Source organism: Salvelinus alpinus, chromosome 22, assembly GCF_045679555.1.
Source record: "Salvelinus alpinus chromosome 22, SLU_Salpinus.1, whole genome shotgun sequence".
Lineage (NCBI taxonomy): Eukaryota > Metazoa > Chordata > Actinopteri > Salmoniformes > Salmonidae > Salvelinus > Salvelinus alpinus.
In genome coordinates this window covers 18,802,783-18,830,759 of record NC_092107.1, presented here as the reverse complement: position 1 = coordinate 18,830,759, position 27,977 = coordinate 18,802,783, and the positions used below count along the sequence as shown (strand labels likewise).

Here is a 27,977-nt window from a genome sequence, read left to right as displayed (position 1 = left end):
ATTGAGTGACTGGGGGGGATTGTTTTCAAACATAGCGATAGGGACAGAGACGGAAGAGAGACACCCCACTCCCTCATTTTGGGGGGGTTAAATTACAGTCAATCAGGCACAGATAGGGCTCTACCTGTGCAGAGCAAACTCCCCTTTGTCTCCAAAGTGCCCTTTTCGGTGGTGGTATACAAAACATTTTCATCTATGTTTCAGAACCAAAAAGGGCATTTTGATTGTTGACCAATGACCAGTCATCACCATTGGCGTGCACCTTGTTTAATTTCCTCCAGTTTTGCCTGGCAAAAACAAGTAGGCCTACGTTATCATCAAAATAAAATACCATTTAGAAATCTACTACTCATTTATAGCCAGAAAAATAGGCTACCTGACGATTTGATTGACAATTTTCATATTTCAGATAGGCCTAGTTTGGGTGGCTACTGGCTATATGCCTAAAGATGAGCAGCTGTAAAATCGCACTATCTTCAATATTATGCGATGAAGATGTAACATATTCTGGCAAACTTGAACTAGCACTCTGCAGGCAGGCACGATGCAGGCATTAAGAACATCCTCTCCATCCAATCCTGCAACCTCTGCTATAAGTAGTCTGCATGATTTTGCTTGCTCTGGACTCCAGAGAAGTGACATGATTATATCCCTACTTGATATTGGCTGCTAACATGAATGAGTTTCAGCTCCAAATGCAGGTGTAAAAGGCAGTTTATTTCTGTAGCCTAGCTTGCGTTTTGAAAATGCATCACGGTTTATGGCGGTAATGACAGGCTACACATTTGGGCAGCAATTGTGCGCGCATGTTCGCATCTGCAGACGCGCGTGCATGCGCGGAGGTCACACGTTTTTTTGCTACTCCCTTTTGAGGGTCGCTGGTAAAAGTTTGAATACGTGATAGTAGTAACATTTGGGTTGGATATAGTAATGGTAGGCTACAGTGTTTATTGCAATCTTCAATTTTGACTGGAATTGTGTTGGTCATTGTTAGTAAGTGCATAATTTATTCCAGTTCAAAATAGTTAAGCAAAATACTTTACTCATCATATTGTGCTGCTTTCCTCTTTTTATTGTAATAATTGCTTAACAAGTTCCTGATCGCGGTAGTGGGATTTTTTGTTGTTGTTTTGAGCACAAAAGGTATGTGCATGGATCAATGAACTAAGTAGACCAGACCCAGCTGATATTACGCCGGTATCTATGGAACCACCCCCTTACGAAGATCGGAACTGACAATGGTTTTCAATGGTAAACGGCCTGAGTAACTTATCTTCATTTATCCACCATCTTTGGTAGGGAGAGACCAATGAAAATGGCGGCGACAGGGTCTGCCAGATCCACTAGTCGATTAGGGCAAAAATGCAAAGCCAGGCCCACCGATATGCTGAACACTCGGACACATTCGCAGCTGCTAACCCTGGACGAGGCAAGGTGTCCGGTTTGTTCGGAGATTTTATTGGAGCCCGTAACTATGCCATGTAGCCACTCGGTGTGTCTGCACTGTTTCAAGCGGACTGTGGAATTTACCAGTTTGTGCTGTCCCCTCTGCCGGCTGCGAGTATCCAGCTGGGCCCGTAAACAGTCCCGGGAGAAAAGCCTAGTGAACATCGAACTTTGGGAAATTGTTCGAAAGAGTTATCCACAACGATGCAAGAGGAGAATGGAGCAGAGAGACTGTGAGACTAGTGGAGAAGGTATGCTTTTTTGACAATTCCGTTTTAGGCTGTTCTGTAGGGTACATACATTTGTGTATGTCGTGAGGATTTTGTCCAGTGTTATTAATTTGTTTCCTTGTAAGGCTACCTGCCATTATGATCACGAACACAATGTAGGAAAGCATATTGGCTTTTATTCGCAGCATAAAAAACATTTTATCGCGGCAAACATTTCAACTGACAGTGGTTAACAATTATGTTACTTTGTTTTACAATGATATAATTAGGAATTAGAACGGTTTCTCGTACATTGTAACACATTCTATTCAACTCGGGGCTATGCGTTTTTCCGTACGCGCCTTGGATGGTCATTCCATAGAACCAATAGGCTATTGTACAAGGCTGGAGAGAGAACAAGACCAGTCAGTTCTGATATACTATTCTAAGCATAGAAATTTTGGCAGTGACTTGCCCAGACTTGGGGCTGGGGTGTTTTTCAATGTAATATGTTACGGAATTTTGTGAGTACCTGTTCTATCCAATGGTTCCCAAACCTTTTTGACCCAGCTCTTGTTTTGAGAAAATTTGAGTGATTTTTGATAACTTAAATGTTTTATTTTTCTCAGAGATTTTCAGCTCGCCTGCTCAGGTATCCAAATCTGGAGAGATCCGACTGGAGTGTGGAAAGCAAGTAAAGGTAATATTGTAATATGGATTATTGTAAACTGGGTGGTTTGAGCCTTGGATGCAGAAAGATGTGGTATATCATACCATATACCATGTATATGACACAACATTTATTTTTACTGCTCCAATTACGTTGGTAACCTGTTTATAATAGCAATAAGTCATCTGGGGGGGGGGGGTTGTGATAAATAACCAATATACCATGGCTGAGGACTGTGTCCTAGCTCTCCACGTTGAGTCATGCGTATTAACAGCCCTTAGCCATTGTATATTGGCCGTATACCACACCCCCAGGCCTTATTTCTTGTTAACATTTTCTTTTTAACATGCTATTTACAGAAGTGTTGTTGTACAATGCCCCTAAACCCATCAAAAGTATATAGTATCCAAGATGGCATAGCAGTCAGACGTCCTTTGTCCTCGTCGTGTCCCGTGTGTATATATATATATATATATATTTACATATTTTCTTTGCATATCTTTTTATATATTTTTTTCTAAAAACTCAACTTCAAAACACTCTCCTGCAACCCGCCTCACCAATTACAAAAAAAAAAGATGTTTTTTTTTTTCACCTCAAATCTGAAATCCACAACAGAAACTAGCCAAAAGTTAGCCAGTTCACTGTTAGTATTCAGCTAAACACGGTTGGCGGTCATCAGCTATCCTTTAGCTCGAAAAGCTATCGGCAGTTTTGTACAACGCATCTCAGACCAGAGCATACCGGACCTATTTTCTCTCCATATCCCCGGATCTCTACCGCAAGCTCTGGACATTTACACCTGGATCTTGCAGCTAGCTAGCTGCTATCCGAGTGACTATTGGCTAACGTCGGTCCCAGAGCAAACATCAATTATTCCGGAGCTAGGCAGCTGAAGAGTTCCATCAGCCACTCCTCGGCTACAATCTCCTATCCGGACCCGTTTTACTGCCGATGCAGAGCCCCACCGGGCCTTCACGACTGGACTACTGACGTTATCTGCCCGAGGGAGTTATCCAACTGGCCCCTCTGTCGCGACGTAACCTGAACTCCCATCTGCAGCCATCTAATCGTTAGCTGTCTTATCGGCTGCTATCTGAATAGGTCGACAATTTTCTTGGGCCACTATAACTGGAACTATTTTGCCAATTGGATTGGTCCCCTCTACCACACGGAACCCCACTAATCTACCGATGGAAACGCACGAGGTGGCTAAAAACAGACCTCCATCTTCTGCCAACTTGCTACCCATGGCCCGGCTAGATGTCTGAATCGCCGTGACCCCAACCAACCTCACTACTCACTGGACCCTTATGATCACTCGGCTAAGCATGCCTCTCCTTAATGTCAATATGTCTTGTCCATTGCTGTTCTGGTTAGTGTTTATTGGCTTATTTCACTGTAGAGCCTCTAGCCCTGCTCATTATACCTTATCCAACCCACCCACACATGCGATGACATCACCTGGTTTCAATTATGTTTCTAGAGACAATATCTCTCTCATCATCACTCAATGCCTAGGTTTACCTCCACTGTATTCACATCCTACCATACCTTTGTCTGTACATTATACCTTGAAGCTATTTTATCGCCCCCAGAAACCTGCTCCTTTTACTCTCTGTTCTGGACGTCCTAGACGACCAATTCTCATAGCTTTTAGCCGTACCCTTATCCTACTCTGGTGATGTAGAGGTGAATCCAGGCCCATGCAGTGCCTAGCTCCACTCCTATTCCCCAGGTGCTCTCTTTTGATGACTTCTGTATCCGTAATAGCCTTGGTTTCATGCATATTAACATTAGAAGCCTCCTCCCTACGTTTGTTTTATTCACTGATTTAGCACACTCTGCCAACCCGGATGTCCTAGCCGTGTCTGAATCCTGGCTTAGGAAGACCACCAAAAACTCTGAAATCTCCATCCCTAACTACAACATTTTCAGACAAGATAGAACAGCCAAAGGGGGCGGTGTTGCAATCTACTAATCAGAGTTCTGTCCTACTATCCAGGTCTGTACCCAAACAATTTGAACTTCTACTTTTAAAAATCCACCTCTCTAAAAACAAGTCTCTCACTGTTGTCGCCTGCTATAGACCACCCTCTGCCCCCAGCTATGCTCTGGACACCATATGTGAACTGATTGCCCCCCATCTATCTTCAGAGCTCGTGCTGCTAGGTGACCTAAACTGGGACATGCTTAACACCCCAGCCATCCTACAATCTAAGCTTGATGCTCTCAATCTCACACAAATGATCAATGAACCTACCAGGTACCACCCCAAAGCCGTAAACACGGGCACCCTCATAGATATCATCCTAACCAACTTGCCCTCTAAATACACCTCTGCTGTTTTCAACCAAGATCTCAGCGATCATTGCCTGCATCCGTAATGGGTCAGCGGTCAAACGACCTCCACTCATCACTGTCAAACGCTCCCTGAAACACTTCAGCGAGCAGGCCTTTCTAAACGACCTGGCCCGGGTATCCTGGAAAGATATTGACCTCATCCCGTCAGTAGAGGATGCCTGTTTTTTTTATGTTTTTTTATGCATTCCTCACCATCTTAAATAAACATGCCCCATTCAAGACATTTAGAACCAGGAACAGATATAGCCCTTGGTTCTCTCCAGACCTGACTGCCCTTAACCAACACAAACATCCTATGGCGTTCTGCATTAGCATCGAACAGCCCCCATGATATGCAACTTTTCAGGGAAGTTAGAAACCAATATACACAGGCAGTTAGAAAAGCAAAGGCTAGCTTTTTCAAGCAGAAATTTGCTTCCTGCAACACAAACTCAAAAAAGTTCTGGGACACTAAAGTCCATGGAGAATAAGAACACCTCCTCCCAGCTGCCCACTGCACTGAGGATAGGAAACTGTCACCACCGATAAATCCACTATAATTGAGAATTTCAATAAGCGTTTTTCTACGGCTGGCTATGCTTTCCACCTGGCTACCCCTACCCAGGTCAACAGCACTGCACCCCCCCAGCAACTCGCCTAAGCCTTCCCCATTTCTCCCTCTCCCAAATCCAGTCAGCTGATGTTCTGAAAGAGCTGCAAAATCTGGACCCCTACAAATCAGCCGGGCTAGACAATCTGGACCCTTTCTTTCTACAATTATCTGCCGCAATTGTTGCAACCGCTATTACTAGCCTGTTCAACCTCTCTTTCGCGTCGTCCGAGATTCCCAAAGATTGGAAAGCAGCTGCGGTCATCCCCCTCTTCAAAGGGGGGGACACTCTTGACCCAAACTGCTACTGACCAATATCTATTCTACCCTGCCTTTCTAAGGTCTTCGAAAGCCAAGTCAACAGATTTGCAACCATTTCGAATCCCACCGCACCTTCTCCGCTATGCAATCTGGTTTCAGAGCTGGTCATGGGTGCACCTCAGCCACGCTCAAGGTCTAAACGATATCTTAACCGCCATCGATAAGAAACAATACTGTCCAGCCGTATTCATTGACCTGGCCAAGGCTTTCGACTCTGTCAATCACCACATCCTCATCGGCAGACTCGATAGCCTTGGTTTCTCAAATGATTGCCTCGCCTGGTTTACCAACTACTTCTCTGATAGAGTTCAGTGTGTCAAATCGGAGGGCCTGTTGTCCGGGCCTCTGGCAGTCTCTATGGGGGTGCCACAGGGTTCAATTCTTGGGCCGACTCTTATCTGTATACATCAATGATGTCTGTCTTGCTGCTTGTGATTCTCTGATCCACCTCTACGCAGACGACACCATTCTGTATACTTCTGGCCCTTCTTTGGACACTGTGTTCACCCTCCAGACGAGCTTCTATGCCATACAACTCTCCTTCCGTGGCCTCCAACTGCTCTTAAATACAAGTAAAACTAAATGCATGCTCTTCAACCGATCGCTGCCTGCACCTGCCCGCCCATCCAGCATCACTACTCTGGACGGTTCTGACTTAAAATATGTGGACAACTACAAATACCTAGGTGTCTGGTTAGACTGTAAACTCTCCCTCCAGACTCACATCAAACATCTCCAATCCAAAGTTAAATCTAGAATTGGCTTCCTATTTCGCAACCCTATTTCGCAACTAACCCTTCACTCATGCTGCCAAACATACCCTCGTAAAACTGACCATCCTACCGATCCTCGACTTCGGCGATGTCATTTACAAAATGGCCTCCAATACCCCACTCAATAAATTGGATGCAGTCTATCACAGTGCCATCCGTTTTGTCACCAAAGCCCCATATACTACCCACCACTGCGACCTGTACGCTCTCGTTGGCTGGCCCTCGCTTCATACTCGTCGCCAAACCCACTGGCTCCAGGTCATCTACAAGACCCTGCTAGGTAAAGTCCCCCCTTATCTCAGCTCGCTGGTCACCATAGCAGCACCCACCTGTAGCACGCTCTCCAGCAGGTATATCTTTCTGGTCACCCCCAAAACCAATTCCTCCTTTGGCCGCCTCTCCTTCCAGTTCTCTGCTGCTAATGACTGGAACGAACTACAACAATCTCTGAAGCTGGAAACACTTATCTCCCTCACTAGCTTTAAGCACCAGCTGTCAGAGCAGCTCACAGGTTACTGCACCTGAACAGAGCCCATCTATAATTTAGCCCAACAACTACCTCTTCCCCTACTGTATTTATTTATTTATTTTGCTCCTTTGCACCCCATTATTTCTATTTCTACTTTGCACATTCTTCCACTGCAAATCTATTTACCTCGGCACCGTGGCCTTTTTTTGCCTTTACCTCATTTGCTCACATTGTATATAGACTTATTTTTCTACTGTATTATTGACTATGTTTGTTTTACTCTGTTGTTGTATGTGTCGAACTGCTTTGCTTTATCTTGGCCAGGTCGCAATTGTAAATGAGAACTTGTTATCAACTAGCCTACCTGGTTAAATAAAGGTGGGGGGAAAAAAGAGAACTATGTGTTTGAGACTTAACTTCTCTGCGCTACGGATCCCTTTTACTGGATCATTTTCCTAAACAACCGCTGAATTGCAGGGCGCAAAATATTACTAAAAATATTTATAATCATGCAATCACAAGTGAAATATACCAAAACACAGCTTAGCTTGTTGTTAATCCACCTATCGTGTCAGATTTTGAAAATATGCTTTACAGAGAAAGAAATCCAAGCTTTTGTGAGTGTATCAATCAATGCTAGAACAGCTAGCCCCAAATTAGCATGGTTACGAAAGTCAGAAAAGCAATAAAATGAATCGCTTACCTTTGATAATCTTTGGGTGTTTGCACTCACGAGACTCCCAGTTACACAACAAATGTTATTTATGTTTGATAAATATTACTTTTATAACAAAAAAACGCCATTTGGGTTGCGCGTTATGTTCAGAAAACCAAAGCCTCGTTCCGTTCGACGAAAATTCCAAAAAGTATCCGTAATGGTCGTAGAAACATGTCAAATGTTTTTTATAATCAATCCTCAGGTTGTTTTTAACAAACATAATCGATAATATTTCAACCGGACCGTAACCTATTCAATAAGAGAGAAAAAGAAAATGGAGCGCTACCCTCTCGCGCGCAGGAACTAATCAGAGGACACCTGGTTATTTTTGAAAAATCTCACTCATTTTTCAAAATAAAAGCCTGAAACTATGACTAAAGCCTGGTCACAGCCTGAGGAAGCCATTGGAAAAGGAATCTGGTTGATACCCCTTTAAATGGAAGAAAGACGGGCCAGGAAACACAGATTAAATAAATAAATAAATAAAAATCACTTCCGGGTTAGATTTCCTCAGGTTTTCGCCTGCAGAATCAGTTTTGTTATACTCACAGACAATATTTTGACAGTTTTGGAAACTTGAGTGTTTTCTATCCCAATCTGTAAATTATATGCATATTCTACGATCTGGACCTGAGAAACAGTCCGTTTACCTTGAACATTATTAAAAAAATAAAAATCTGACACCTAGCGTCGAGGTTAAATTAGAGAACATTTTAATACATTGATATCATCTTATTCCTATTCTCGAATTCCATTGTTGTAGATGGGCACACAACACATTGATTTTAAACAACCACAGGTCATGTGAATGATCCCTAGGTTTCAGTTACTATCAGTAAGAAGGAATTTTTATTTTTCAGTTACCAATGAATAAAGAGGGGAGGAGGAAAGTCCTCCACAACAGAAAAGAGGAATGTGGAACTTTCAAGATCCTGTTAGTTTTTATCTTGTAACAATCATATGAATAGATTGTTGAATAGATTGCTCCGATTGGTATGCCAACACATTGATGAATAAGTGTAAACATGATGCTGAGATATACAGCCTTTTCTTCCAGTTCTTTGGGTTGCTGTCAGACTCGGAGAATGAAGAACCCGTTGGGAAGAGAACCAGAAATGTGTCTGCATTTGTTAGAAGAACAAAGACCTCGGCAGACTTCACAAGAGAGTACTGAAATCTCCTTGCTTCTATTATCAATGTTTGTTTTGTTTTTTACGTTGAAGGCTGCTTGTAAACTTGAATAATCATGTTGCTCACATTTACTTAATGCTGCAGTATTGATTCTTTGCACACATACATTTTCAAAGCCATTGAACGATTGATGTTACATTGAATGTTTTTCTACTTATATTCAGTTATTTACTTAGTCCACTTTTCCTTCAGTGGTCTACAGACGAATGTGGGGCAGAGAAGCCAGAGCTGTACCGATACAGAGGAGGGAAGGCGAAAAATTAGGGTGTCTACTCATCTTCCTGGACTGGACAAGGTATAAAGTTGGGCTTTTAAAGGAAGATTTTATTCCCTAAAATGGTCAGTTGTTTATTTCTGAAATGCTTAAAAAGGTCCCGAACAGTCATTATAGTTCCCATGTAAAATAGCCTTTTGAGTGACCAAAATACTGTATCACTCATATTTTTGGGTAATAGAAAAGCTCAAAATTGTAGACATTCTTTTCTATCATGGCTAATTTCTCTCTCATGGCTTACTACCAGGAAGTTTGAAAAGAAGCTGAGTGGGCTGGGAGTTTATATTCATGAGCTTGTCTTGACTGACAGCGCTTTGATACTCCTACGTCAAGAAACTTTGATGCAAACATTGAAATTGGCATGTCTTTTCTGATGCGGTTCGTAGCAGCACAAACCAATGTGCTGACATGACGACTGCGTCAGTTTTGAACAAATCCCACCCCTTTGTTCCATGCTGGCTGAAGAGCTAGCTTGCCAGTAACTAGCGAACACCAGACACCAGATGAAAGGGGAGACCTAAGTATCTTTGCTATATATGAATAGTTTAAACTTGTAATATTTGCTGACACCCTACAGTCAAATTTTGGCACCAGTAGAGTAGCTATCTAGCTACAGTGCCTTCAGAAAGTATTCACTCAACTTTTTCAACATTTTGTGTTACAGCCTGAATTTAAATTGAGATTGTGTCACTGGCCTAAAGTGCATAACGGAAGTATTCAGACATTTAAACTTTTTCCACATTTTGTTACGTTACTGCCTAATTCTAAAATGTATTAAATTAATGTTTTTCCTTATCAATCTGCACAGAACACCCCATAGTGAGAAAGCGAAAAATTGTTTTTTTAGAAATTGTAGCAAGTTAATAAAAAACCACTTATTTACATAAGTATTCAGACCTTTTGCTATGAGACTCGCAATTTAGCTCAGGTTCATCCTGTTTCCATTGATCGTCATTGAGATGTTTCTACAACTTGGAGTCCACCTGTGGTAAATTCTATTGATTGGACGTGATTTGGGTAGGCACACACCGGTCTCTATAAGGTCCCACAGTTGACCGTGCATGTCAGAGCAAAAACCAAGCTATGAGGTCAAAGGAATTGTCCGTAGAGCTCCCAGACAGGATTGTGTCGAGCCACAGATCTGGGGAAGTGTACCAAAACATATGAATTATTGAAGGTCCCAAAGAACAGTGTGGCCTCCAAGTCTGCCGCCCGGCCAAAATGAGTAATCAGGGGAGAAGGGCCTTGGTCAGAGAGGTGACCAAGAACCCAATGGTCACTCTGAAAGAGCTCCAGAGTTCCTCTGTGGAAATGGGAGAACCTTCCAGAAGGACAACCATCTCTGCAGCACTCCACCAATCAGGCCTTTATGGTAGAGTGGCCAGACGGAAGCCACTCCTCAGTAAAAGGCACATGACAGCCCACTTGGAGTTTGCCAAAAGGCACCTAAAGGACTCTCAGACCATGAGAAACAAGATTCTCTGGTCTGATGAAACCAAGATTGAGCTCTGGCTTGAATGCCAAGCGTCATGTCTGGGGGGGGGGACCTGGCACCATCCCAACGGTGAAGCATGGTAGTGGCAGCATCATGCTGTGGGGATGTTACATTGTAGTTACTCCATAATACTAACCTAAATGAGAGTGAGAAGAAGTAAGCCTGTACAGAATAAAAGTATTCCAAAACATGCATCCTGTTTGCAGTAAGGCATTAAAGTAAAAGTGCTAAAAATGTGGCAGAGAAATGAACATTATGTCCTGAATACAAAGCATTATGTTTGGGGCAAATCCAAAACACTTAATAATTGTTACGAACCCCTTTGGCCCGACAGTCTAGGGGGGGATGGTAATGGGACCCGTAACACAACTCATGCAAATTATAGTAGTGAAAACGTAACAGTGAGAACAAATAACACAGACAACTTAATTACCGTCAAACACTAAATGTTTATTTATAAACACACAGTAAATGGGGGGGGAGCAGGAAAAGGGGCTGAGCGGGACCCAAGGAATGAAAGAATAATAATTCAAAAACACCCCTAAACTAGACTAGCCTACTTCACAAACAGCTAACTAACTAACCAAAAATACAGGGGGTGGTCCGCCCAGTTCTAACTAGTGTTTTTAACAATGTTTAACTACGGGTAGTGTAGCCCAAGGGCGACTTGTCTGGTTACCCCCTTTTCCCACCATCAAACAAACACCATAACCAAAACAATACTCACAGGTGGGGACAAAGTGACATGTAGATGCAAAACACATAAGCGATCTACAGACAGAAGGCATGTTACAAAGAGATTGAGCTGGGGAGAAAACAACTGACAGGGGTTTTAAACCAAGGGAAAGGGACTGTGATTGGGTAAGGGAAAAGGAGCAGGTGTCTTCCGATTAGCGACTGATTGATGACTGATTGGGGAATGATTATTGTCACCTGTGAGTAGGGGAGAAGGAGAGAAAAGAAATAGACACAGGATACACACAGAACACTTGTATCCGTAACAATCATTTTCAAGTATGGGGGTGGCTGCATCATGTTACGGGTATGCTTATCATCGTCAAGGACTAGGGCGTTTTTTAGGATAAAAATAAATGGAATAGAGCTAAGCACAGACAAAATCTTATAGGAAAACCTGGTTGTCTGCTTTCCAACAATTTACTACAATAACCTAAAACACAAGGCCAAATACACTGGAGTTGCTTACCAAGACGTTCCTGAGTGGCTTTGTTACATTTTTACTTAAATAGGCTTGAAAACCTATGGCAAGACTTAAATGGCTGTCTAGCAATGATCAACAACCATTTTGAATTATTTTAAAAGAATGTGCAAATATTGTACAATCCAGGTGTGCAAAGCTCTTAGACTTACCCAGAAAGACTCAGCTGTAATTTGCAAAAGTTTCTAAAAACGTGTTCACTTTGTCATTATGGGGTATAGTGTGTAGATGGGTAAGACATTTTGAGTTCAGTCCAGGGGTAAGAATACTTTCTGAAGGCACTGTATGCAAACCACGCCCCTCCGCAAACTTGCCTTCTCCGCTGTTGGTTACAAGGCGGTACTTATTTTAAATTAGGTAAGATAATCTCATAGTTAGGGTGATGTCCAATGTTTCCTCTAAGCTGTGTGTGTGCACAGGACTGCAGGGCAGAAGAAATGCCAGGCTGCGCAGAGGGGAAAGAGATTGAACTTCACTGAGTTCACCCCATTAGTTTGCAATATATAGATCAATGTTTTTTTCTGTGATCAAATCAACATTATCAGTCCCTTTTCAATGCAACAAACCAAATCTAACTTTCCTAAGATTGAGTCTGTGATTTTGTTGCAGGCATAGCCAGAGCGCAGTGCAGTACAATTCGCCCGGGTAGCCCATGAGGGGTCTTTCAATAACCTGCAAGTGAATGAATGTGCTGTTCAGATCAGAGCTGCGCATGTTAACATGTATTGATATTGTTAGCGAGTTACTAGCCCAGGTGTAGGTCAGCAATGGGGAGTTACTGCTTCCGACAAGAGCACAAAACGTGTAGGCAACATTTTAAGCTGTCTTTAAAAAGGGGCAGTGTTGTATTTTGAGACAGGCTTGAATATGCAAATAAGCCAATAGGCAGAGGGGTAGCCTACAGTGTCTAATTCTCTGTATGGTAATAATAATACATTTTATTTTGTGAAGTGGTTTCTTGCATCATACAACACAATGCAATTTACACTCACCTATTTGGCTCATGGTGTTAGACTAAGTAAAAAATCATACATTTATGTCAAGCCCTTCATAATGTTAAAATGTTTTAAAAAAGTGTTATGAAATGTAGGCCTGTAATTTGCTCCGTGCCCCAAAAATTTTGGGGGAACATTGGTGATGTCACCCTATCATTTAATAATCCTGCCTCCTTGAATCTAAGTGTTTGACAGGGGATGGGACCAGTAACTTTATGATCTAACTTGATCAATGTAGAAGCAACAGTAATTTTTTTGTGCTTTGGTCATCATACTTTGATCTGGTTTCATCAAAATCATCCAATTTCATGAAAAGTATGATTTTTGACTTCATGACCTTTAAAACATTGCTCTTCCTTTTTTTGTTGGTTTGTTGTCTCTGTACAGGCAAGTATTGCTCTCAGCTACAATGCAGGAATCCTTCTGTCCTCTGAGAACAGCCGATCTCTTTCGGCACCCATAATTGTCCAAGACAAGAGGCATAGCTGGCGAGGCGTCATCATGGCTTCATCAACACCTTTTATGGTCCCCCAGTCGAAACAGGAGAGGTCCGTTAGCCCTGAGAGCAATGACAGTATCTCTGAGGAGCTGAATCACTTCAAGCCAATAGTGTGCTCGCCGTGCACCCCACCAAAGCGACTACCCGACGGGCGAGTGATGGAACCCACAATTGTGAAGTCCACCCCACGGAACTTATTCCGCAGGCTGGAGAGGCCCACCAGCTATGAAGCCAGCCCTACTATCCTCCAGAAATGGAAGCAGATAGAGGTGGACCGTCAGTCTGTCAAAGTGACCTCAAAGGGCACCTTGACCAGCCCCATAAACGTGGACCTTGTTTTCAAACCAAGCTCTGTAGAGAAGGACGGCAAGCCCTGCAGCTGCGCTCTAGCAGCAAATAAGGGAGAAGAACACTTGGGTAGGTGTGCCAAGACTGATTCCTCTGGGCAAGAGAATGAAATAACTAGTATACATAATACACAAAGACTGATATTTTACCAGACCATTGGAGAGACAGCCCTCCATCAAAAACAATTCACAAAGTTTCATACTCCGTTTGTACCTTTAAACAGTGAGGAGACTGTAACAGAGTGTGGGGTTTCTTCGGAGTCTGTGGTGATACCTGTATCACATTGTGGACCAACTTCAATTAATCAAAATCCAACCTTAGTCCCACACAATATAAATGACAGTGTTAGGGGTTGCAATCTTAAATCAAAGGACTCACAGGATCAGAGAAAATATTTGGACAATAGAAACTGTGCCCAGAACAAACCTACCTCAAGGAGGGGTAAGAAGAGGAGGCAGAAGACCAAACACCTGGAAGAGACAGAGTCTGGACTCAAGAGGCCAAGATCCCAGAGCCAATATGGTTTCAATATAGATTGTGCACAGGCTGACCTGTACATTCAACAGGTACAGCAAGAGAGTGAGGATAGAGAGCTAGCGTTGAATCTTCAAAGACAGTTTGACAGGGAACAGCAACAAGTAGACAAGCAAAAGACCAGTTTTGACAAGTACTTTCTCCGGTCCTGCAGTGAAAACAGAATCGAATGCAATCCACGTAGATCAGGAAGAATTTCCAAAAGGAATGAGCACTTTTATTGCAATTATTAAATGGCTATTCTTGTGCTTTTTTAAATAATAAAAATTTGCCAACTTCTTGCATACAAGAACTATACTGTTTTTACTGACCATGTTCCAAATTCAGTGCTTCTAAAGATTAACTTAATTTCTACGAACATGATTTTGCTGAACATGATTATTTTCTTCTCGTTTGCAATTACTCATGACAAAATGTATAAACACTACATCCTATATTTCTGCAGTTAATGCACTGAGAAAAAACGAAATGATTCACGGCATGAGGTTGTGTTGATTCATACTGTGCAGACAATTGAAAATCTTTGTGTTCAGGGTCATGTATGATTCTGATTCTAGCTCAGCCAAGGATGTGGACACAAGATCTAGCACTATTACTTTCTCAGACCCTTCATTCAGATTCCCATTAACCCAGAAGAGTAACATCCTATTGATTATTTCATGTTCCACATGTTCCTTTCTGCACCAACGATGCACTTAGCACCTCTGTGATGTTTTGGGAAACACTTGTAACATCTTCGTGCATTAGGAATGATGCATTGTTAAAACACTCGTAAAATGTAAGTTCCATTACAGTGACACCTTGCCCAGTTTATATCCTTGGCTCAGCTAAAATATTTTGCACACAGACAGTGTCCGTTGGCACCTCAATCGATTTTGCATTTTTCTCAAATGATTTATGCCCTCTTGACTACCACAAACTAAAATGGCTCTGCATGTGTATGGTACAACTTTACAAAGATGTAGCACTGCCAAAGCTTATAGTTTTGATCTATATTAATTATAGGTTATAGTATGGTGGTAATTAGGACAACTGTTTTATGCAATATTTCTATTGGAGAATCCACATTAATATAGTTCATCAGCATTGTTATTTTTCAAATTTTTGAGTTGTAGTTACTATATTGTTTGAGACGCTTATTCAAAGGGCTATTATTTTATCTGAGAAATGTCTTTCCATATTCTATTTGATTCTTGTTTTCTTGAAGATGTATATTTTTTCAATGGCATATGCCAAAATATTAGCTTTAATGTCATTACTACTTAAATGTTTAAGTATAAGATATTGCAATATTAATATGCACATTAGGTACACATACTTGTATACTTTTTTATAAATACAGTTTAAATAATCAGATGCATATTTTAGTATTGGAGGGGAAGTGACTGTGTCATACATCTGCAGTTTTGTTTACTTTCCTGATTTAAAGATTAGGTTATTGATTCTTTATAGTAATCAGAATGTACCACTTGTATAGCCTACATGATTAATCTACAGCGCTGTACTTTGAAGGAAACAACTTGTTCGGATCATGTCCATTCACATTCTGAAGGAACTGTGAAACACAACCTATTCAAACGCAACTGAGACCTGAAAGACTTTTTCATTCAAGCTCGTCTCGTTTTAACTTTCACTTGAAGTATGTAAAGAGGTTGGCACATACAGTTGAAGTCAGAAGTTCTTATATACACCTTAGCCAAATACATTTAAACTCAGTTTGTCACAATTCTTGACATTTAATCCAAGTAAAAATTCCCTGTCTTAGGTCAGTTAGAGCACCACTTTATTTTAAGAATGTGAAATGTCAGAATAATAGTAGAGAGAGTGATTTATTTCAGCTTTTATTTCTTTCATCACATTCCCAGTGGGTCAGAAGTTGACATACTAATTGAGTGTATTTAGTAGCATTGCCTTTAAATTATTTAACATGGGTCAAATGTTTTGGGTAGCCTTCCACAAGCTTCCCACAATAAATTGGGTAAATTTTGGCCCATTCCTCCTGACAGAGCTGGTGTAACTGAATCAGGTTTGTAGGCCTCCTTGCTCGCACACGCTTTTTCAGTTCTGCCCACAAACGTTCTATAGGATTGAGGGCAGGGCTTTGTGATGGCCACTCCAATACCTTGACTTTGTTGTCCTTAAAACATTTTGCCACAACTTTGGAAGTATGCTTGGGTCATTGTCCATTTGGAAGACCCATTTGCGACCAAGCTTTAACTTCCTGACTGATGTCTTGAGATGTTGCTTCAATATATCCACAAAATGTTCCTTTCTCATGATGCCATTTATTCTGCTCATGACTGACTTGCCATCTCAAGATGGTCAACTAATTCAGTTCTATGTGTAGGCTAAAGCCTGCGCTGACTTAGTGTTTAGTCATGCTGACAGCACCTAGTTAGCATTGCCTGGTGATAACTGTAGCTGGCTATCATATCTGTAACAAAAATATAAATGCAACAATTTCAAAGATTTTACTGAGTTACAGAACCTATAAGGAAATCTGTCAATTGAAATGAATTAATTAGGCCCTGATCTATGGATTTCACATAACTGGGCAGGGGTGCAGCCATGGGTGGGCCTTGGAGGGCATAGGCCCGCCCACTTGGCAGCCAGGCCCACCCACTGGGGAAATCCATAGATTAGGGCCTAATTAATTCATTTCAAATCCTTCTATGAACTGTAACTCAGTAAAATCTTTGAAATTATTGCATGTTGCATTTATATTTTTGTTCTGTATACATACTAGACAGAGACATATCTATATTCCCCCCTCAATTTCATCGTGAAAACTAAAAGGATATTTTTGGTCATAATTTAAGGTTGGGGTTCAAATCAGGTTTTAAGAAGATAAATTGTCGATGTGGGCAGGGTTTATGACTTTGCGGCTTGCCCAGATTGTTAACGAACATGTGAGCTGGGCGAGCTAAAATGAGGGGCTTCGATTTATCTGGTACGCATGCCCATTTCAAAGCCCACGGTGAAATCACCTCATAACAAAAGTGACTTAATTAAGCACGTGGAGTAATGTGTAGGATTATGTATATTCACATGGAAATGTGATTGCTTTAGATTTTTTTTTAAATGTGAAGATATATTTTATGGAAATGAGATCTTGTCTGTTTGGTTGATGCACCATGCTGCCTTGTTAACAACATGACCGAGCTGCGCAGATTACTGTTCGGTTTACGAAGGGTGCTCCTCCCTCAGCGCTTTTGTCCGTTCATGTCACGGGCCAATGCCGGTGCCCCGCGGTTCTGCATAATCGCATCCGACCATTGACTCCTCATTCTTTGTTTGAGCCGTGGGGGTCAATAAAAACACTCAAAATCGCTTCCGTAAACGTACGTCGTTCCTAGTTAGTTTGGTTGGCTGCAAAAAAATATGATTTTAGCCAATCACATTGTTCCAGGTCACCCACAGCAAATGTACAGGAAGGAAAGATGGCAGCCAGAAATGGGAAGAATGGTCTACTTGAGAAAGTAAGAATTATATTACACTAATTCATGCTACACCGACTTTGTTCATTTTATAAGACACAGAGATCGGAAATTAAACCTGTCATGCTTGGGTATTTTTCAATAGTTGACCGCCTAGCCAATATTGTATTACGCTACGACAGGCATGTCTACTAGTAACAGACAGACCGTTCATTTTGAGTTTAAGCTAACATTAACGGTAGTTAGCAAGGTAGTTTTACTTTCTTGAAGGAAGTAAAGGAATTGGCTATCCAAATAACGTGGGCTGTAGCGGTAACGTTGTTTGTATGTTCTAATTTCAAGAGGAACGCAGATCTGCTTTGAAGTGAGGGAAGCTTGTTGACCGGCTAGCTAACTTGGATAAGCTATGGCTAGCCTAGCATGCTAATGGCCAATATTATTCCTCGTTGTTGGCTTCCCAGATGTTAACACTACGCGCTGGATAGCTAGCTAGGAAACTATAGGTAGCATATGCTGACAAACTTCACTAGATGCAAAGTTATAGTGACTAGCTACAGGAACTAGATAACCAGTAATTCTATACTGCAGCAAGCAACAATTTAACCGTACTATCTTGGATTGCATTCATTGTAACAGTGCAATTGTTTAACAATTGGAGCCTGGTATTAACTACTACTTTTTTTTTTGCCTGGAAACCCGACGTTCAATTGCATTGAAATCTACTTTACCAGTTGGTCCTTTTGGCGGTAGGAATGTGAGACCATATATCCACTGGAAAGTAGTGCTGAGCAATAAGTCCTTTTTTTTTTTTTTTTAGGTCGGTTCGGTTACCCCCCCCCCCCCCCCCTATATTAAGGTCAAACAAACAAACATTTGAGAATATTAAGGGGAATTCCAAAGCCAAAAATCATATATATATATAAAATACACAAAAAGCATTCCAGGTGAATCTGGTTGAGAATGGCAAGTGTGCAAAACTGCCATCAAGGCAAAGGGTGGCTACTTTGATGAATATGAAACACTTTTTTGGGGTAATTAACCTAGTTCTTAACATGATTTCTCTCATCAATGATTCAATTTCTCTCTAGAAAATGCCCATTGGGCTCACACACAACACACACTAATGGAATTCAAGTTTTTGAACAGATGTTTAATATCTGGGGGGCAAAAAATATATTGGTTAATCGCTCAGCACTACAGGAAAGTATAATTACATAAACTTTTGAAAGCACTGGTATTGCCGAAAGATTTATCACCTGAAGCATGCGCTCAAGATAAAAATGCATGCACGAGACGCATGCATACTTGGCGAATTCACGCGCGTGAATATGGTTCTGCGCATGCTTCAGGTGATGGAAATCTGAACACACTACCAGTTCTATGAGAAGTAGATGTAATTATACTTTCCTTTGGATATATTCTCACATTCCTAAATATTATTTTATTCAACATTCTAGCTTGTAGAGGTTGTGAGAATTTTCCTGTTTTTAAATGCTCATATCTGCCTGACATAGAATGCAATTCAACGTCAGGTTTCCAGGCATTTTATAATGTATGACCCGAGAGATTATCTAAATATGTTGTGATTATCAAACTTGCATTTTAGGACTGGATGAATGAGTGTCAGTGAAAATGTAGCTAGGCTATATGTAAAGGTCTAAAGCCGTGTTCACATTGGCAGTTTGAAGTAGAGATGCACGTTTTTTTGGTGAACATATCGGAATGTGTAAAACCGATGTCAAAGCTGACGTGCATACCTAATATAACCAATTACCGTCAGTCACACAATTAGTTAGATTACACACAAATAGACTTTATTTAAGTTTCACATGATCTGTGTGTGTATGTATTTGTGTATATACCTGTGCCGAAAGGTCCCAGAGTCTGCAACACCACCAAGCAAGCGGCCCCATGAAGACCAAGGAGCTCTCCAAACAGGGCAGGGACAAAGTTGTGGAGAAGTACCGATCAGGGTTGGGTTATTTTAAAAAAAATCTGAAACTTCCCACAGAGCACCATTAAATCCATTATTAAAACATGGAAAGAATATGGCACCACAACAAACCTGCCAAGGGACTGATGTCCACCAAAACTCATGGACCAGGCAAGAACGGCATTAATCAGAGGCAACAAAGAGACCAAAGATGACCCTGAAGGAGCTGCAAAGCTCCACAGCGGAGATTGGAGTATCTGTCCATAGGACCACTTTAAGCTGTACACTCCACAGAGCTGGGTTTTATGGAAGCGTGACCAAAAAAAAAAGCAAACACGTTTGGTGTTTGCCAAAAGGCATGTGGGAGACTCCCCAAACATATGGAAGAAGGTACTCTGGTCAGATAAGACTAAAATTGAGCTTTTTGGCAATCAAGGAAAACTGTCTGGCGCAAACCCAACACCTCTCGAGAATTGCAGCTGTAATTGCTTCAAAAGGTGGCTCTACAAAGTATTGACTTTGGGGGGGTGAATAGTTATGCACACTCAAATGATTACAACCCCCCCCCAAAAAAAAATCTATTTCAATTCCAGGTTGTAAGGCAACAAAATAGTAAAAATGCCAAGGGGGGTGAATACCAAAAGATTTACTTTCGCAAGCCACTGTACATGACCTAATGACGCCACGTAAAATTTTGCACTACACGTGCAACACAGCATTCCTAACTTAGCCCACAATGTCTGCTGCGTGGATCAAGCAGTAAAGTCGAGCAGTCATTTGATTGAGTTGTCTCGCTGAAACTTTGCAAAATCTATTAAAGCCAAGGTAATGGAGTTCATTGCCCTTGACAATCAACCATTCTGTCGTGGGTGATGTTGGCTTTCGCCGACTGGTCGAGCTACACTACCAAGTGCGCTATTTTTCAGATGTTTCCCTACCGGACTTACACAGTTATAGCGTCACTGCTATTAGCTTCATGGCATACATACTATGGAACGCCGTTTGGGTCTTTGCGTGTCAAAAAATATACAGTAGCACTGTCAAAGCTGTACAAAAAAGTCTGCAAACACCGGCCATGAACGATGTGTTGGTAATAAAGCATCATTTGTTCGACCGCAACTTCTGGCGTAGCTAGCTTTAACTTGGTACCTAGCTAACACCAATACAACCAGCCTGAAAACAATAACCAGTAGAAACTGCAGTCATTTTCATTATTCTTAGCAATGATTTAGGAATCCTTGTAAGTATTAGCTAGGTTTCCACTTGTTGTTCGCCTATTGAAATTGAACTTCAGTTCATGAAAATAAATAGCTAGCCAGCTACTTAACCCTATTGCCCAAAGCTAATGTTATAAGCAGCCAGCTGGATTTATCTGGCTAGTGATGCTCGACCGGACCGGGTTATGTGTTGTGAAGCTAGCCACAATAAGGATTAGGCACAATAGTGGAATTTGTGGTTTACCTTCAAAATAAAAGTATGCCATTGACAGTGATGCAAAATAATACAAATAGTAGAATTATGCCATATTTTTATTTTGAAGGCTAACTACAAAGTCCACTGTTGTGGCTAATCCTTATTGTGGATAGCTTCACATAGAGGGTCCGAACACCGTTAACCCTAATTTATAAGACAGTTTTTTGATTATTTTAGAGGATGACATCTAGCTATATAGTTAGCTAACTATAGCTACTGAAACAGATTGTCGTTTTGTGGGAAGAACATTGTTTGCATCCATGAGCTAGCTAGCTTTTTAAATTAGTATGTGTCGTGCTGTCATATTCAGGTCTTGATTGACACGTCAAATAGTGTTATTTGACACGTTAAAGAGTATATATTTTTTTACACGCAAAGAGGCGTTCCCTAGCAAAGACCCAAACGGCGTTCCATATAAATCCTGGTTGAGAATGAAACGACTGAACAAATGAACAACAAAACAGCACAGCAAATAAGTAAAAAAAATTGGTTTTGATTATGTTTTACTGGTAATAAGGACATATGTAAATTCCAACTAAATAACGTTTTGTTGTCTGTAACCTTTTATTTAGCTAGGCAAGTCAGTTAACAAATTCTTATTTATAATGACAGCCTACCCTGGCCAAACCCGGACGACGCTGGGCCAATTGTGCGCCGTCCTATAGGACTCCCAATCACGGCCGGATGTGATACAACCTGGTATCGAACCAGGGACTGTAGTGATGCCTCTTGCACTGAGATGCAGTGCCTTAGACGTGTGTGTGTTAACTATTTAACTGTACTAGAATGCATAAAAGGGTGCTAAAATTAAGTATTGTTTGTTTTTTTGGCATGGAAAATATTAGTTATCGGTATCGGCTAAAAATCAGTGCATCATTAGTTTGAAGTGACTCAAAATCTATTGATTTGCATGTCCGATTCAAATCTTTTAGTTTTCATGCAGTCTGAACAGCCACAAGGCACATGGAATCTGACCTGATTCCTGGCCATGTGACTTGTCTATATTTGCCCTCAAGTGGTTTTTAGACTGTTATTTGTCAAGAACATGTGGTAGCTAACAAGCTAGTTAATTGTTTACAAACAAATATAGTGAATGTGCTAGAAAGCAAAACAGCTACCTAAGCTAGGACTCGTTTTGAAAGTTGGATCATCTTATATCCATCCTTTGGCTTTAAGTGTTGTTAACCTATGATTTTGAACATTCAAAGCAAATGGGAAAAGTCCATGGCAGGCATTGTCACCTTAGCATGCTACATAACTTCCTGAGTGATAGGAAGCACAAACACCACCACCAATCAGCCTACACCAATGCGCACGCACACACACACCCCTCATTACTATGACAACTAGCATAGCCTTGTCAGCAAATGACTGCTGTCTAAACAAACACACACACACACACATCTGATTTGGTCACTTGTAAACTTGATGTTTGTACAGTCAGTCCAAAATAGATTAGAAAAACAAAACTGATTTTGAGCATTAAGGCCTGCAGTGTGAACAAGGCGTAATTGTCATTTAACATGCCCCTGCAATAGGAGTTTGTTGCAGGAGAAGGAAACTAACTGTCAAGAACTGTGTTGCTCATACTATTGACCGTTGTCATTTGTTTTCAGTGGAGGATTGATGAGAAACCTGTGAAGATTGACAAATGGGATGGTGCGGCTGTCAAGAATTCTCTTGATGATGCAGCGAAGAAGGTTTGCATATAGTACAATGAGGGGGGAAATGTACACAGAAATTTGCTGATTTCCAGTCTCTTGTATGGTTTTGACATTTTACATCTGTTATGATCATATTCTTCCAACATTCATCAGGTGCTCTTGGAGAAGTATGGTTATGCCGAGAACTTCAATCTCGTAGATGGACGTCTCCTCATTTGCACAATCTCCTGCCTCTTCGCCATCGTAGCTTTAATTTGGGACTTCCTTCATCCATTCCCTGACTCCAAGCCAGTCCTGGCAATCTGTGTCATATCATATCCTTTTAAGGGAAAACAATTATGAAACTACTGCTTTGTCACAATAGAAGACATGCATAAAGATGGCATGAGTGCCTACAGTTTGAGGTAATTTACTACTACGACCACCGCCATGATTCCTCGTCACACTTACCACTGTACAATATGCCCCATCTACATGATCCAACTAAAGTTAGCAAATATTAATTGTGGGAAGTGTGTGGAGGAATGATGGCAGTGTTGATTGTGCTAAATGATGTCAAACTGTGCCATCGTTGTGCATGGTAACTTTATTCTATGTCATTTAATTTCTACATTCCATTGGTGTAATGCAATCCTAACACGCCTTATTGCTTTTATAAAACAATTCATCCAACTGTGGATATTGCTTTAAGGGCCTCTACAGTTTATTTATTTTATATCCACTTGTGCATTTTGACATTTACAGACTGATGATAACATGTTTTTGATGGGTTATTATTACCCAAATTTACATTATCACGGCTTACATGCTGACCACACCGCTCACGTGTGGTCCACACTCCAGTCCAGTTGGTAGTGGTCATGCACCACTGCCACTATGCAGTTGGTTGCCAACCACCATATAAATTCCGAAGAAGACGCCTGAAGGAGGAGAGAGAACCAGAAACAAACTTGTACCCTTTAATCTGTGGATTAATTGTGCATTTCAGGTAAAATAACAACCCAATGTTTATATCCCAGGACAAATTAGCTAGCAACAGCAAGCTAGCTAGCTAAATTGCCATAATGTTTAATGCTTTTCAACCTGTCCCAAATGTGGGTGGACAAAATGAACATGTGTGCAATATCACACGTGGACATGTGCACGGTCTGGTCAGCATGTTAGTAACTTAATTGTCCTTCCCAAAATGTCCGTTATTGGATTCTGGAACTTATATATCCATGTTTTCCCTAACGGATCCTTACGTATTTCATAATGATGGGTTTTCTAACCTTATACACCTCCTACCAAGAAAAGAACATCTTCCTCGTTTCTGTCCAGAAAGATCCCGCAGGCATGGACCTTGACCACACCTGGCAGCTTTCATCTAGTCTGAAAAGGTACTTTTTGGGGGGGGATGGTTTACCTTTTGTGCATTTTTTGTTGTTGGTTCTATCACATTTTCTGAGAGATGATGCCTGGTAATGTTTTTAATTTATCTTGATATTGAAAAGTCCTGCCTAGCAAATTTGTTTGCTTGTTTTAACTTTCAAGTGTTAACAGTGTGTGGTGATGTGACTTCTACTCTCTGCAGGTTTGATGACCAGTACACACTAAGAGTGTCCTTCACAGATGGAAAGTCCAAACACACACGGGAGCAAGAGATCACAAAGTCTGTGGGGGCTTTCTTTGACGGGAACGGAACGCTGGTCATGGACCAGTTTGAAAAGTGTGTGTCGAAACTCCATAATACCTTGGCCACTGAAAAGAAGACAAAATAATAATGATCAGACCTTTACAATGCTGCACCACACTGGCATGAACTGCAGTAGAGCACACTGGTATTGTACAATCCTGGGTGCATTTGGATTAGTTATTGGTTGTTATAAAAGTCTGCACGCCAGCATTTGTTGTGTATTGTTATAATTGTCCAATAAATTTGAGGGATGTCATAAAAAATCTTCCCCCCCTATGTTTACCTTGATACAAGTTTCATCTAGACATTGCTTTGAGGACCCTTAGGACAACTTAACAAAACTTGAGTGGTGCAAAAAAATGGCATCTTCCCACTTGAATGGCAGTTAAAAATTAAGAGATTGGTCTTCTTTGACTTTTCTTCCCCACATTTTATGCTTTAGGACAAAGCCTTAAGTAATGCGTGCAGTGAATGACCGGATCATTTTTGTTGGAAATTGTTAAATTGTCCCGAAAGCCTTATTCAACTACTGTCCTTTTTAAAAGCTTTGCAATTCTACATGCATGTATTTTTTTTTGTGGATTTTGTTACCATAAGGCTTTAAAGGGCAAAAGAAACGATCTGGAGGGACTGTATCCATACATTTCGTAGTGTCGCCACCATGCCTCTCTTCAGTACATGATTTGTTGGAATCCGTTTAGGTGGAACTGCCACGTCCTTTTGCGATATTACAACAAAGACATTACTTCGAACAATGTCTTTTTTTTTCTCCGGATATTGCACATCACTGCATGTGTGATAGCACAGCAGAGTGTGTACTGCAATTACATTTTTCATTATGTTGCTGGATGCTCATCTCCTTTTGAAAAACAATCAAAGGCCTGGGGGTGACCAGTAGCGCTGTTTCACCTTTTGCGGCTCTCCGCTTTAAAGCAGGGTTAATTGTTTTGATGTACATGTTTTTGTCAACGGATTGAAAATTATATTGATTAGTTATCCTCACTCGAGTGCATGACCATTTTAGAGACTTAATTTATATTGTGATGGTTGGATGATATTCCTGGATAGTTAATTTCTCTGTAGTATGACTTTAAAAAGTGAGTGCTACAGCGACTTTGCCATTTTTGTCTGTAGGTTTTTGGCTTTAGCAACCTTATTGTACGTACCTGTTCATTTAAGTTTCAAATAAAGTTAGAAGGCATTTTTACATTGTCTACTTTTTTTGTTCTGTGTTTCAATGAATAGGAGTGCTGATCTGGGCTTGTCGCAGAGTAGAGAATTGCTGGTAAGTGCTGAGAGTAGAGATGGTTTACTCTTATGGGTAAAAATGAAAGCTATGCATGAAGCCTTAAGTCGAGTCCCACCTAGTCGACAGATATTTAGGAGACCTAATGAGCTGTTTTAACCACTTATGAGTTACCAGCAGGTGTCTTGATAAAAAGGCAGGAAGTCAGTGGTTCCTGTGCCACAGACAGGAAGTTTCTTTGGAGTTGTTGAAAGAATGTTTTATTTCTATGTGATCAACCCATAAATGACCTTGACCTACATGCAACAGTAGGCCTATCTCTTGCGGGTTTGACAATGATTTCACTCACGCGTAATTCACATGACATACAGTGCCTTCAGAAAGTATTCACACCCATTTACTTCCACATTTTGTTGTTACAGTCTGAATTTAACATTGATTACATTCAGTTGTGTCACTGGCTTACACACAATACCCCACAATGTCGAAGTGGAATTATGTTTTTAGAAATGTTTACAAATTAATAAAAGCTGAACTGTTTTGAGTCAGTAAGTATTCAAACCCTTTGTTTATATATAACAAGCCTAAATAAGTTCAGGAGTAAACATTTGCTTAACAAGTCACATAAGTTGCATGGACTCACTGTGTGCAATAATCGTGTTTAACATGATTTTTGAATGACTACCTCTAAGGTCCCTCTGTCGAGCAGTTCATTTCAACCACAAAGACCAGGGAGGTTTTCCAATGCTTCACAAAGAATGGCACCTATTGGTAGATCGGTAGAAAAACAAACATTGAATATCCCTTTGAGCATGGTGAAGTTATTATTTACTCTGAATGGTGTATCAATACACCCAGTCACTACAAAGATACAGGTGTCCTTCCTAACTCCTGCAGGAAGGACACCGCTCACGGATTTCACCATGAAGCTAATTGTGACTTTAAAACAGTTACAGAGTTTAATGGTTGTGATAGGAGAAAACTGAGGATGGATCAACAACATTGTAGTTACTCCTCCACAATACTAATCTAATTGACTGAGTGAAAAGAATGAAGCCTGTACTGAAAAAATTATATTCCAAAACATGCATCCTGTTTGCAGCAAGGCAATTAAGTAATACTGCAAAAAAATGTGGCAAGGCAATTAACTTGTTAGGTTAGATACACACAGACCGCATGATAGAGGAAAGTACCCAGCACAAGGACAAGAGACGGGGATAGAGACAGTTTGTGAAAGTATGCCTTATCTAATTTGAAAAACTAGTGCAATTATTTTGTCAGACAGCTCTGCACTATGCTTAGGCAGGCTAGCCTAGCTATACTGAACAAAATTATGAATTCAACATGCAAAATATTAAATAAATTCATTAGGCCCTAATCTATAGATTTCACATGACTGGGAATACAGATTTGTATCTGTTAGTCACAGATGCCTTTAAAATAAAAGGTAGGGGCGTGGATCAGAAAACCAGTCAGTATCTGGTGTGACAAAAATTTGCCTCATGCAGCGTAACACGTCCTTCGCATAGAGTTGATCAGGCTGTTGATTGTGGCCTGTGGAAAGTTGTCCCACTCCTCTTCAATGGCTGTGCGAAGTTGCTGGGTATTGGTGGGAACTGGAACACGCTGTCGTACATGTCGATCTAGAGCATCCCAAACCTGCTCAATGGGTGACATGAATGGTGATTATGCAGGCCATGGAAGAAGTGGAATATTTTCAGCTTCCAGGAATTGTGTACAGATCCTTGCAACATGGGGATGTTTCATGCTGAAACATGAGGTGAAGGTGGCAGATTACTGGCACGACAATGAGCCTAAGGATCTCGTCACGGTATCTCTGTGCATTCAAATTTCCATTGATAAAATGCAATTGTGTTTGTTGTCTTATGTCTGCCCATACCATTCCGGCTGTAACACAACAAAATGTGGGAAAAGTAGAGTGGCCTTTTAGTGTCCCCAGCACAAGGTGCACCTGTGTAATGATCATGCCGTTTAATCAGCTTCTTGATATGCCACACCTGTCAGGTGGATTGATTATCTTGGTAAAGGAGAAATGCTCACTAACAGGGATGTAAACAAATTTGTGCACAAAATTTGAAAGAAATGTGCTTATTGTGCATATTTAACATTTCTGGGATCTCTAATTACAGCTCATGAAACATGGGTCCTATACTTTACATGTTGCGTTTATATTTTTGTTCCGTACATGTTACCCCTTGGCAGCGTTATCAGAAAGCCCAACATTGATTTTCACTGCTACGCAGACAAAACACAACTTTAAATGTCTGTGTCACCAAATGATTTTAGATAAATGATTAGTCTGTATTAGTAATTGAAATACTTGGATGGCTCACAACTTCCTCTAGCTAAATCAAGACAAGACCGAGGTACTTATTATTGGAGCCAAAGTACAGAGCGATAATATGGCCGCACATTTA

The 27,977-nt window shown here is 40.9% G+C and overlaps 2 protein-coding genes across 3 annotated transcripts; both read left to right on the top strand.

The window, feature by feature from the left end:
* The first annotated feature begins 849 nt into the window (after positions 1-849).
* Positions 850-14,395, top strand: LOC139549181 (E3 ubiquitin-protein ligase RNF169-like). Its single transcript, XM_071359362.1, has 5 exons — positions 850-1,697; positions 2,285-2,355; positions 8,617-8,726; positions 8,943-9,045; positions 13,118-14,395. The coding sequence occupies exons 1-5, from the start codon at positions 1,310-1,312 to the stop codon at positions 14,342-14,344; spliced, it is 1,899 nt and encodes a 632-aa protein (XP_071215463.1). The 5' UTR covers positions 850-1,309; the 3' UTR covers positions 14,345-14,395.
* Positions 14,396-17,286: 2,891 nt separating this feature from the next.
* On the top strand, positions 17,287-25,500 carry LOC139549180 (signal peptidase complex subunit 2-like). Of its 2 annotated transcripts, none has more exons than XM_071359360.1 (5): positions 17,287-17,590; positions 22,571-22,654; positions 22,772-22,932; positions 23,863-23,997; positions 24,192-25,500. In XM_071359360.1, exons 1-5 carry the CDS (start codon positions 17,552-17,554, stop codon positions 24,376-24,378), a joined length of 606 nt encoding a protein of 201 aa, XP_071215461.1. In that variant the 5' UTR covers positions 17,287-17,551; the 3' UTR covers positions 24,379-25,500. The 2 variants fall into 2 exon arrangements, with proteins under 2 accessions (XP_071215461.1, XP_071215462.1); XM_071359361.1 differs by having other exon boundaries at positions 17,458-17,590; positions 22,574-22,654.
* Positions 25,501-27,977: the final 2,477 nt, after the last annotated feature.

Bases quoted from the DNA above. Each gene is read 5' to 3' on its own strand.
- LOC139549181 (XM_071359362.1), top strand. From the start codon at position 1,310: ATGAAAATGGCGGCGACAGGGTCTGCCAGATCCACTAGTCGATTAGGG. The intron at 1,698-2,284 runs GTATGCTTTTTT...TATTTTTCTCAG, and splicing joins CTGTGAGACTAGTGGAGAAG to AGATTTTCAGCTCGCCTGCT. The intron at 2,356-8,616 runs GTAATATTGTAA...CTTTTCTTCCAG, and splicing joins AGTGTGGAAAGCAAGTAAAG to TTCTTTGGGTTGCTGTCAGA.
- LOC139549180 (XM_071359360.1), top strand. From the start codon at position 17,552: ATGGCAGCCAGAAATGGGAAGAATGGTCTACTTGAGAAA. The intron at 17,591-22,570 runs GTAAGAATTATA...ATTTGTTTTCAG, and splicing joins AGAATGGTCTACTTGAGAAA to TGGAGGATTGATGAGAAACC. The intron at 22,933-23,862 runs ATATCCTTTTAA...ACGGATCCTTAC, and splicing joins CTGGCAATCTGTGTCATATC to GTATTTCATAATGATGGGTT.